The 11732-nt window shown below is 38.8% G+C and overlaps 3 protein-coding genes across 3 annotated transcripts in view; 2 read left to right on the top strand and 1 right to left on the bottom strand.

Annotated features, from left to right (window-relative positions):
• The window catches only part of tdrd6b (tudor domain containing 6b), a 10017-nt gene extending 9190 nt beyond the window's left edge, over positions 1–827 (top strand). The window contains exon 3 of the mRNA XM_008291259.1: positions 765–827. Coding sequence (XP_008289481.1) covers positions 765–827 — 63 coding nt within the window. The remainder of the gene's footprint in view (positions 1–764) is intronic.
• Positions 828–859: 32 nt separating this feature from the next.
• ankrd66 (ankyrin repeat domain 66) lies at positions 860–2730 on the top strand. The gene is made up of 3 exons (XM_008291232.1): positions 860–998; positions 2048–2276; positions 2375–2730. The coding sequence occupies exons 1-3, from the start codon at positions 860–862 to the stop codon at positions 2511–2513; spliced, it is 507 nt and encodes a 168-aa protein (XP_008289454.1). The 3' UTR covers positions 2514–2730.
• Positions 2731–2758: 28 nt separating this feature from the next.
• adgrf3a (adhesion G protein-coupled receptor F3a) overlaps positions 2759–11732 on the bottom strand; it is a 13895-nt gene continuing 4921 nt past the window's right edge. The window contains exons 5-17 of the mRNA XM_008291230.1: positions 11178–11284; positions 11034–11092; positions 10766–10890; positions 10065–10280; positions 8401–8634; positions 8175–8312; positions 7227–7335; positions 6877–6952; positions 6412–6591; positions 4025–5356; positions 3902–3943; positions 2912–2947; positions 2759–2819 (exon numbers count right to left, since the gene is read on the bottom strand). Of these exons, the coding sequence (XP_008289452.1) occupies positions 2763–2819; positions 2912–2947; positions 3902–3943; positions 4025–5356; positions 6412–6591; positions 6877–6952; positions 7227–7335; positions 8175–8312; positions 8401–8634; positions 10065–10280; positions 10766–10890; positions 11034–11092; positions 11178–11284 (2711 nt within the window). The 3' untranslated portion in view covers positions 2759–2762. The remainder of the gene's footprint in view (positions 2820–2911; positions 2948–3901; positions 3944–4024; positions 5357–6411; positions 6592–6876; positions 6953–7226; positions 7336–8174; positions 8313–8400; positions 8635–10064; positions 10281–10765; positions 10891–11033; positions 11093–11177; positions 11285–11732) is intronic.

The following is an 11732-nucleotide window of genomic DNA, read 5'->3' as shown; positions in this document are numbered from 1 at the left end:
AATATTCTAGGATCTTAACCATAATATTTAAATTGTTTAAATAAATGTAGACAACAAATACTATTATAAGATCACAACCTTTATAAATGCATTTGTCTGGTACATTTATATAATCAATTGGCTGGCACTGTCAAAAACTTGTAATAAATAATATCAGAAGACTTTAAATGTTAAGTTAGGAAATAAATTGCTAATTTTTGTACAAAAATGATATCAAAGGATCCTTAACTCTTACATTTAATTTAGTCAAGAAAATTATTGTTTTATATATAATATTGTAAGTACCTAAACATAATATTTAAATTAGAGAAGTGCCTGTATGTAATAGAGTATATTATGGGATTTTAATCTCAATATTTAGTTCGGTAAATTTGTGTTTCATAAATTATATTGTAGGATCTTAACCCTAATATTTAAAATCAGTCAGGTCATTTTTATAGTAAATAATATTATAGGACCCTAAACATAATTTTATTTTAAACACTTAAATGTATATTAATATTTATTTTATAGGATCTTAATGTTGTGTATAGCATTGTGGGGTCTTAACTTCAATATTTAAGTTGGCCAGATAAATTAGTGTTTTGTGTATTGTTCTGTAGGTTCAACATCAGTCATTTTAAATGTGGTATATTAATCACTGTGACTTGACTTCTTTATTCAAGAACCCTTCAAAAGATGGTATTAAAGCCAGTTTTCTATACTTTGATGAAGTTGCAGCTCCTCTGTGTTTGTGCGGACACACCCTGGTCTCCTCTGCACAGACAGCAGGTGGCAGCATCACCGTTCACAGGTTCACATCAGGACATGGATCCATGTTGTGTTGATCAAGCTGTTGCTTGGCAACCTTTGTATAGAAATGACAGAGCTGCACCAGGCTGCAGCGGCCGGCGATTACGATCAAGTCGAGGAGATTCTGAAGCAAAATAGATGCAACCCCAACCAGAGAGACATCGACTGGAGCTGCAAGACGCCTCTTCACTGGGCAGCAGCTAAAGGTAGGTGGAGGTTTACTGTGTCTCCGTCCTCTGCTACACCTGCAGGGTTTGGATTTCTGTAGTCTCAAGTTGCACCGGTCCTCTTTCAAATGTTGTTTTGCAGACTTTAAGTTTTAAAAAATGTGCCACAGGAAACTGAATTTGAATGATTTAGATTTGAATTTGTGAATAAACCTTTTTTTTCTCTTTGTGCTTTGGGTTGAAACACCAGAAAATACCAAAACCATGAATTTAGGAGCCATTCAGTAACTGTGTGTTTAGAACAGGGTTGAACAAGTGTAACAATCACATTTGCAAATATTGTGATAGTAATATGAACCACAATTTAATGCAAATAGTAATTTCTTTCCCCCTGAATAATGTGTAAACATGATGATTTGATATTTGCTGCCATCTTTACCAGACAAGCGAGTTCTCTTATGTTGGAAGAACATGATTTGTGCTGTATTCATAATATGTGGTGACACATTTTACCTTTATTACTAAATCATAGCTCCTTGCCCGTGAGCATATTGCAATTTCACTAATGTTTTTGATACTTTTTTTTTTTTTTAGCCCTGCCAATAAATTAGTCGCTGATTGGTTCTATTCTCTCTAACATTTAATCATCACAAATTCTCAGACTCCAGTGTCATGTTCAGGTGTCTCGTGTTGCTTGACCAACAGGCCAGAACCAAAATACAATCAATTTATAATCATGGAAAGCAGAGAATGCAAGAAACTCATCATTTTTGTGTCTTTGAGTTCATTCATTGCAGGATTAAAATAGAGTTCCTATCTTTGGTAAACACAGTTTTTCAAATTCTTAAAAAAAAAAAATCAATTCAAACTTGCTTATTGGTTAAAAGGTTAACACTGGCACCAAATTACTATTTAGATTTTTGTCTTCCAAGCTATTTTACTGGTTTATTTGTTGGAATATGTAGGGTCTTGCAGTAGGAATTTACCTTAACCACTGTAGATAATCATTAGTTTTTCGAGTAGGCTAGGTTAAAACGTCTTCTTAAATACACGTGTGGGCTCAGACCGTGATGCCTTTTTTTCAACAGGACACACAGAAACAGTCAGGATCCTCATAGAACATGGAGCCAGGCCCTGTCTGAGGACGGAGCACGGCTGGACGGCTGCACATTTCGCTGCAGAGTCCGGCCGGCTGGCTGTCCTCCGGCTGCTGCACTCCCTCCACGCGCCCATAGACAAGCAGGACTGCTGCGGAGACAAACCAGTGCGGATAGCCGAAATATACGGACACCAAGACTGCGTTAAGTTCCTCAAAAAGTACGACACAACTCGCAGTTCTCCCATTCTTCTTATTTTAATACAACAACCAATATAGGATCTCTTACATGATAAAGAAATGTCTTTGTGTGTTGCAGAGCAGAGGCTGAGAGCCAGACCTACCGCAAGACAGCAGCCCAGAAAGGGATTTCAGTGGATGACACAGATGAGGAGTGGGCAGAAGAGGGCAAAGAAAATGAAGACAAAAGCATCTCTAAAGGCAACATACAGACTTAGGCTTGAACCACCTTTACATTACAATAACTTGTGTAACTTAGAAACATGTAGCATTGCTTAAATCCCAGTTCTTTAGCATGTATACGTGATTTTAAGGCAGCAAACAGACAAACTGTGATATGCACAGAACAAATATTACAGTAAATTTAACTGGTCTCACTGGGAGTGAACAGAAATAAACAACAGAAACAATCAAGATTAAAGTTATTATATTTGATTTTATGTGTAAAGTGCATGTTTTTTTGATTTTCACTTCTTCACTGACGAGTCTAACTTCACGGCGCTGCTGCTGGTGGATACTGGAGCCTGGAGAGCAGAAAGAGGGGAAAAAGATTTGTTAAATTAATCAGTTGTCATCATGTTTTACAAATGAGTGAATCTGCTCATATTGTGCTTACGTTTCTCTTGAAGCGTTTGAGCAGCGCGTCACGGGTCTGTCAAAATTACAATAAACTGGATGTAAGTTGTTAGTAACTATAAATGACATTAAAACATGTTGAATTCCATAGAAACAAGCTGAGGACAGTGAGCGCCGTTATTGACAGCTCCTCAGTTGTTTAATAAGTCCTGATTCTTTTCATTAGCGAGTCAATCCTCTGAATCTTGAGAAGTTTCAAGGCTTTTTTTTTTCTTTGTTTTTGTCACATTTTTACTCACTGTACACTCATTTTTCGCTGCAATATAAAGTCCTGCACCTCTATGGAGGCAGAGCATCCATGAATAGAAGTAGAAGGAACTCAAAAATGTATTTTGTGCAGTTATGATGCCATTCATCGTAAAAAACAAACAAAAAAAAAGTCGAATTTCTTTGTTTTGTTATCTAAATAAAAATGAAAAATACTTAGAATCCTTTTAAGCACAGTTTTTCCAATAAACCGTAGCTCCACATACTGTAGATATTTCACTGCTTTCATTTTTAATTTCCTCGTCTCATATCTAGTCCGTGTAAACACTGCCTGCAGAATTTTTGTACCGTGATGGTCGTTTACAGTCACTAATGGCTTCACGGTAGCACCAAGGAGCAGACATTTTTAAATGAGACATGTAGAATAAAATATCACGATTGTTAGGCTGGGAATTGGTGAAGTTTTCAGAAGAGCGAGGAGTTCAAGGGCAGTTCAGGGAAGCTGAAAATCTGGAGATACTTTCTGATTTGTAGTTTTTGGCTCTGCTAAATGATGAGTGATTTAAAAAAAAAGTTATCATGCCCTTTGAACCAGCTGGCAGATTTTGAGGTTCAGAAGGTTAAATCTGGTGATGTATCGGGATTTTTATTTTTATCAAACGTTTAACAGACTTGAAACATCGCACAACACCTTATTGATCCTGAAACACAAGGTGCACTGTGATTGTTTGGCATTTTTTCTTACGAGGTTAAACTATCTTACCATTTTGTCCCCCAGACATGTGGTCAACAAAATGAACAACCCCTAGAAATGAAAGGCAGAATTCTGTCAGCAAACACAGCAGATGTTGAATAAGATCAGATGGATATTTGTTATTGATCGTACCTGGAATGCGTTCGTCAGGGTGAATGCGTAGTTGACTAAGTAAGCAATGGTACCAGATGTGAGGTCAAGATACAACACAGCGAATCCAAAAATCCACGTCACGCCGAAGATTGGAGTCAGAAGAACAACTGACCTCAAGACAGTTTTGGCAGCTGCTTTCTCTTTATTGTGAGATTTCTCCATGTTCTCTTGGTGATACAAAAGCTTCATGATTACCACCAGCATGGAGAAGATGTTGATGAAGATGATTATGCCAACCGGAATGATAAATGTGTGAATGGACCCCTCCATGAGTCCGACATAGATCAGCCAACAGGTGTCTCTGGAGTAGTAAACCTGCTCAGCGCCGGCTCTGTAGGTAAGAAACGTGACAAAGACGATGAGGCAAGGACAGGCGTAGCCTAAGATGAACGAGAACCTCAGGTAGTTTGTCCTGCTCACTTGATGGAACAGGTAAAGTGCTTGGTGGAGAAGCGTGGTGCTCAGACACAGCATCCAGAAGAACATGGACAGGTAGCAGAAATGCTTCAGCACTGTGACGGTTTTACACCAAATCGTTGATACATCCTTCGGCTTAGTGGACGCCAGAAAACAGCAATCTGCCACCAGCAAACACAGAGAGATGTTCACGTGGGCAGTGTGGCGCAAATGTAAAGTATTTGTCTTGACTACGTCGCCCCAGACGACCAGTTCTATCATGAGGCCGATAATGAGAGACATGACTGATACGGACAACCCGACGTAGGTTATCTGAGTCAAGCCGTAGACTTCTATGGGATATCTGGACATAAGAATCGCAAACGAGGACAAATGCTTGCAGGTGCAGCGTCCTTCATTAGCGGGTCCCGCCCATTCGCACCCATCTGGAGACCACCGTCGGCTTTGGCTGTCCCAGGAGACGCACTGTATCTGAACATGGCGAGGCCTCGTATTTGTGAGCTGGAAGTCGATTGTAATGGTAACCTGATCCTTGTTTCTGTCTGTAGTTGTCGACACAACAATGCTATTGGGTGTAACCTCGCTGCTCTGGTTCTCGTAGGGCAGGTACCTCTCCAGCTGTCTGAATCCAGTTGTTTTCACTGTGCCGTTGCCTGAACTTTTAAGAGTGACGTTTACGTTGAACACCGAGTTTGTACACGAGTCTTCGTCGCTGCATGTAACGACCTCTACGTTTGGCTTTTTGCTGTCTTTCGTTACGTTTGCCTTCTCGATTAATTGCTCAACGGAACTCAGATATTCCTCAGCCAGCGTTAAGCTGGTTTCAGAAGTTGATGTGTTCCAGATTTCTTCAAGAGAAATTTCCAGCAAATTGCTGGAGGATTCCAGAAAGTCCTGAAAAGAAGGAGAGGAATGTCAGTTAAATCAAGTTTTTAAAAATCTTTTTAACGTGTCTATATATTGTTTATGTATGCTAGAAGACATATCGGACTGCTGAAGCTTATGGGGAATCCAAATGTTTTGGATTGTTGGGTGTTTCTGTCTCTGCCTTTATGAAGCGCTATGAGATGACTTGTTGTTGTTAATATGCGCTGTACAAATAAAATTGAATTGAATTGACTATCATGAGCGAAATTAATTTGGCTGAGCATTTCCACCCAGAAAACCACAAATGACTTTACCAAAAACACACATTCAGATTTCCTGGTTTTCATACATAACAAACCCAAGTAACAAATCGGTTTCCGGCTCAAACATGTACAAGTGCTTCTTAAACAATATGTACATCGTGAAAAAGGTTCATATTTTCCATCTGTTATAGTGAACATTTGTTATATTCTACACTCATTACATGTAAAATAAAATGTTTCAGGCATGTTTCTAGTTTGATTTTGCGAATTAAGGTTAAAAACCATCAATAAAAAATCCTAAAATATGAAAATATTTCATTTTGAATTAGAGTAAATCATTTTTTCAATTGATCTGATAAGAAATATTCTAATAATTTGAGATTGTGATTTCTGATTTTCATGACCTATAAGCCAATTAATCACAATTGTAAACCCCCAAAAAAGGCTTGAAATATTTCATTTCACATACAATGACAGTAGAACATATGAAAATGTAGCCCTTTGAATTAAATTATTTGAATAGTTTGAGACGCACCAATGTGCACTCATATATTACTCCAACATCGCAACTTGCCATTGTGCAGCACAGAGTAGTTTTCAAGACAGCAGCAGCAGCAGTAAATGTTTGTGTTAGTTGTAACTTGCAGGCATAACATGCTGTAAAACAAGTGAACAGCAAGTCTCTAAGACTCCTGTACATTAAGAGGACATTCATGAATGTAATTAAATACCTTAAATAGTATCAAAATACGATTTCATTTTAGAAAAACCTGAAGGTTTGAAGGTTTTATAGATAGTCAAACATTCTGTGACACTTACATTTGTTACTGATTCTTCCATTATTTTTTTTAGCTTTTCATTCAAGGTGCTGAGGACAGAAACTGATGTGTTCATGTTGGCAAAAGAGTTGATAGCCTCGGTGTTGTTAGTGCTGTTCTTAAAGCTGGAAAACACATCTGCAGCATTTTTATCAAGGTTGCCTCGTCCACTGTCAGCGATCTGTAGTGAACAGTGAAGAGTTACTGGGGATGATTAAATGCATCAGTCATTGGTTTTAATCAAACAGAGGGGCCTGACTATTTCATATTTAAGGGGAGACACGGCTGGAGAACAGGGCCAAATGTTAACAATGCATGTCAGAAAAACCTCACATTTAAACATTTAAACCACAGGAAACTTTAGCCTTTTGCGTCACATTCTGCTAATGTGGATTAGTTCAGTATGAGTTACTTTCAAACGATGGAGATCTTATTTTGCAACGTCAGTAATGAAAGTTCGGCTTACTTGTGCATTTTCCAGATTATCCGCAAGGTTCAAGTTCACACAATTTAAAATCTCTGCTTCCCAATTCCCGTCCGACCTAAATGGATTAATCGATTGACAAACATGAATCACAAACAAAAATAATTAACCAATAATTGTGAACAATTTTCAAAATTTAAAATGCGTGAAATGAATCTTTTCTGTTCATCATACTGAATAACTGCAAGTTTTCTTTGTGTCCTGCAACAGTTTCAGGACATTTATAAGCATTTTTCACTATTTTGGGACAATCTGTAAATCAAGCCATTGAAAAAGAACTGGCAGATTATCATTATTACTATTATTTTAATGATCATTAGTTGCAGTCTTACTTGCATTTCCTTCGTCTTAGTCCAGCTGCATCTTTGCATTTTAACTCTGCAGTAAAACCAGGTTTGGTTTCTGGCCATTCACCTTCAGCTTTACAAAACTTCTCATTTGCTGTTTGGGAGAAGAACAGTTCCTAATTACCTCCAGAAACAAAAACTATTCATCCAAAGCAAACTTCAAGACAACAAGAAGTTAAATGGAAATTCTGTTGCATAATTACACAAACATCAGCTTTGTCCAACATCACTCTATTCTTATTGTGAATCACTTACTTGCCTTTTAGCAAAAAACAAAACAAAACAAAACAAAACTCTGAATAACCCTAAAATTTCCTCCCTTTTTTTCACATTAAAAGACTGTTGAAACACATTCTCAAGCTTATAGTAATTTCACAAATGGTACCTTTTTACTTAATAAATGGAAAGTTCAAGAGTAATACTGTGGATATATCAGTCTCTTATTGGTCATTTAATGGGTCTTCAGTTGTTTTGGATCTATTTGTGTTCATTTGTTGTTGTTTTTATTCTCTTTGTGTTTTGTACGCGGCTCTTTGTGGCTGTTCTGTCCTTGTGTCTTTGTGGTTGTTTAGCTGAGGGTTAATATTTCTTGCCAGCTATCCCTTTAAACCGAGGCTCTGGATCGGGGGCCCCTGGACTCTTTGGGTCCCTGAGCCTGTTCCCTGATCATCAGCAGACACATAGAAGCTGTTTCATTTTTACATGCTTTTCAAAGGTAAATCGTTGTTGTTGGGTTTTTAGTTAAAAGTAATACTGATATATGATTATTATTACCATTGTGGGATTATTTGAGGTCAACATAGTGTAGAAGTTTCACAATAACAACTTGAACATCCAAACAAAAAAAAAATGTATGTATTGGGAGAAAACATGGAGAGATGTTGGACAATGGCACTATTTCCAGACGATATTATAACTGCTACTAAAACATACCGTATATGACGTAGATGCTAACGCTGGCAGGTTTCTGTTGGTCGCATCTGTTCTTAAATGTGCACACCAGTTCTGCAGGTTCAGAGCTGTTGGTACAGCTCACTATTGTTTCAGCTGTAAAGACTCCTGTTTCATTATCTGCGAGGATCAAACATGCGTGTTCTTGGAACAATTTTGCACGAGGATTCATTTGAAATCGACTGGCAAAGAAGGAAAATGAGCTTACTCTCATTTGATGAAAGCACGTCACCTGTCCAGGTCACGTTATAAGGCTCACTGCTCTTCCTTATCTCACATCTGGCAGCTGCTTTCACAAAATCGTCACCGGGTTTACAACGCGGAAAAGGCGGCTCGGTGGAGACGTGGATGTTTGGCAGGAGGCAAACATCCAGGGTAGCGCTGGCTTTGTGCAATATGGTGAAGCCATCGCGCTGGTAGTAGTACTTACATGTGTAATTTCCTTAAAAAACACACACACACACACACACACAAATACAGTCGTGACTCGATAATCAGAATCTAAATGTAAAACCTTCTTTTATGTCGGATAGCAAGGCTGTCGGATTGTCAAGACGGAGGTCGAGATACGAGGAGGGCTTGATGCTTGAAGGCTCATTTTTTTGTTAATATTGTTTATCGTTGTTATAATAACTAGTGTGTTGTTAGAACACTACGCATCGCTGGATTTCACACCTAACTGACCGGTGTGCACGTTCCGGCCAATTCCACCCCATCAGAGCAAACCCCCGGTGTGGAAGTGGCCGGAACGCACAGGCAGTACTTGACTGCTGATGCCAGTTTAGTTAGTGGTTACAGTTCTGTTTCTACCATCGTTGGCGGGGGAGTGGCGGACACGCTCCACCGTTAACATCTCTGTTTATTTCCGCAAACACTGAGCGCGCTTGCTGAGTGTGATGTTGGTCATCAATCATGACACCAAAGTTTCTGGCAGATTTTGTGGGTTTGAGCTGGGTTGAATCAAGCTGGAGGTTGATTTGTTGTTGTAGAGAGGGACTGGCTGGGATGACGAGGAGCTCAGTCTTAGAGAGGTTGCCGTGATGTCTGCAAGACATGATGAGATCCGGGCAGAGACCGGGTGGTCGTCCGGGGGGAAATGACAGGAAGAGCTGGGTATCATCGGCAACATTTACCCAGCTAACACTGCTCTAACTCCTTTGTCCTGCACTTCAGCTTTAACAGAAAACAATAGAATTTTTTTGGCAGCAGAAACAAGCTGTGAAAACAAAACTGACAGAATGGTTGAGTTTTCAGGTGTTGCTTCCATTGTTGTGAAGCTCTGACTACATAAACAGAATTCTTGTTGGCTTACAAGAAAATGTGTGGGACACCTTTAGCGGATTGCCTCATTCAGATCCTGGTTCCTCTGATTTAGTATCAACATTCTAGAAGGATTTGGGTTTACACTGGATGCTAAGTGTCCACAGTGGAAAATAAATGTGTTTCGTTAGATGAGAAGAGATTACTGTTTGTTTGTTTTTTTTGCCTTTATTTGACAGGACAGCAGACAGTGAGACAGGAAAGTGGGGAGAAGAATGAGGGAAAGACCTGCAGCAAATGGCCATGGGCTGGACTCGAACCCACGACTGCTGCGTCGGGGACCACAGCCCAGGCACGTGGGTCGCCAGCTCAACCGGTTGAGCCACAGCGGCGGCCCTGAGATTATTTTTCTAAAATAACTTTTAGCGTCTAACCAGGTCTGATTATAGTTTTCGGATAAATGCAGGAGAAGTGCAACATTTCTCTCCTAAATGCAGTGAAGTCACATAAACTGTACAAGTGCCTCAACATCGCTCTTAAATACACAGCTTACCTAAATGTGCTTCGGGCTGAATGTGTCTAAAATGTAAATACAGCTGCAGAAATAAATACCTTTCCAGATTTCAGACACTCCTGTGAGCTTGATGGTGGTCTGCTTTGGGGGTGACGTCACTGTTGCGACTGTGCCGTTAGTTATGTCAAATATTCCGTCTGGGCTTTCCAGAGTCCACTTTGGCGTGACCACCAGGTCCTCGTGTGCTATGCACGTGAAGTTAGTGCTGCCGTTATAACGCACAGGTCTGGTCTCCATGTGTATATGAACAACACCTTAAAAATGAAGAGCTGGATTAGTGTAGAAATCACAAATACTGACACAAATCACTTCAACTTCATCCTGGATTAAATGTTTTGCACGTCTGGGAGAGACATTAACTTCAAAAAGGTGCCCAGTATTCACTCTGGGTCTGTTAAATGTTGGTGTTGGTTTGAAAAGTGAAGAAATTACAACTTTGAGATGCTAGCAGGTAGCTCGTATATAAATGGGAAAAGATGTAGTCATTGTGGCTGCTAGTGGTGCTAAGAGGTCATGCATGTCGTTAGGATTCGACCTCTGGGCACCATGAATGTCCATGCAGAATTTTTTTATGGCAATTTATGCGAGAGCAGCAGCAGCGATATTTCAGTATATGGCGGATAAAGCAACTGTCGTTCTACGGAGGGGAGTTCAGCACAAGGACTTCATGTCATTTGTGTTAAATTAAAGAGCAGATGACACTTAATCCTAACATCCATCACCGCGTTTCCAAATATACCTGCAGTCTCCAACTCAAGCGACGCTGGCAGGATGGTGCTCAAGTTTCCCGTTTTTTCAATCAGATCATTTGAAATGATCCGGTCAGCAAAGTTCATTTCAAAATCTGCAATGATGCTTCCAATCCTGAAATGGAAACAAATCAAATAGTCAGTCACATGTTGAACACAGGTAGCAGTAAAACAAGATTTTATTTGTAACACGTTTTGTTTGGAGCTGTTGTAACAGTGAACTAAGGGATCAATAAAGTTATCTTTATCTTTATTTACCTGTATTCTGTAATTGTTAAGATGTCAAATCCCCTTAAAGTGCTGAACACTTTTTTCATCTAAAATATAACAAAAGACAATGATTACTCCTGAATATTAATTAAGCAATGTGCTGTTTGTTAATAAACACTTGTTTGTTTTTACCTCTGTTGACAAATTCCTATTACATTCCTCGTATTTGACAGAAGTCTTTTTTGTCACACAGCTTTGATACTTCTCTCCCTTCAGAGTAGCAGATCCTGAAACGACAACTGCAAAGAGAAAGAAAAAACTGGCATGTTTTCATGCTTGATGAAGGAAAATGCACATTTTTTTGTGAACATGTGTATCAACCCAAAAAAAGGGGAGCAAAACTACCAATAATGTCCACATCAAAAAAATAAAAATAAAATTATTATTATGTTTGATCATAAACATTTTCAGTGTTTTTAAATCAGCAACGAAAAAATGGTTTTACAGACATTTGGTTTTACGCATTTTAAATACTGAAAAATGGTTAAATATATTTTTTAAGCTGCTACTTTGCAGGTTTTTCCTGTTCTGTTAAATTACATGTGATATCAGGTAACATCACAGAACAAGAGAAAGGATGATTGATTTATATTTTAACTGGAGAAGAAGAAAAAAACAGGCCACAACTTTAACAAATCTACATTTTCATAAATGCTTATTTCTTCTTTTACAACCACAAAACTGTTT

This window comes from Stegastes partitus, unplaced genomic scaffold (assembly GCF_000690725.1).
Source record: "Stegastes partitus isolate 25-593 unplaced genomic scaffold, Stegastes_partitus-1.0.2 Scaffold727, whole genome shotgun sequence".
Classification (NCBI taxonomy): Eukaryota; Metazoa; Chordata; class Actinopteri; family Pomacentridae; genus Stegastes; species Stegastes partitus.
The sequence above is the reverse complement of the archived record's forward strand: the minus strand, read 5'-3'. Positions and strand labels throughout refer to the sequence as shown.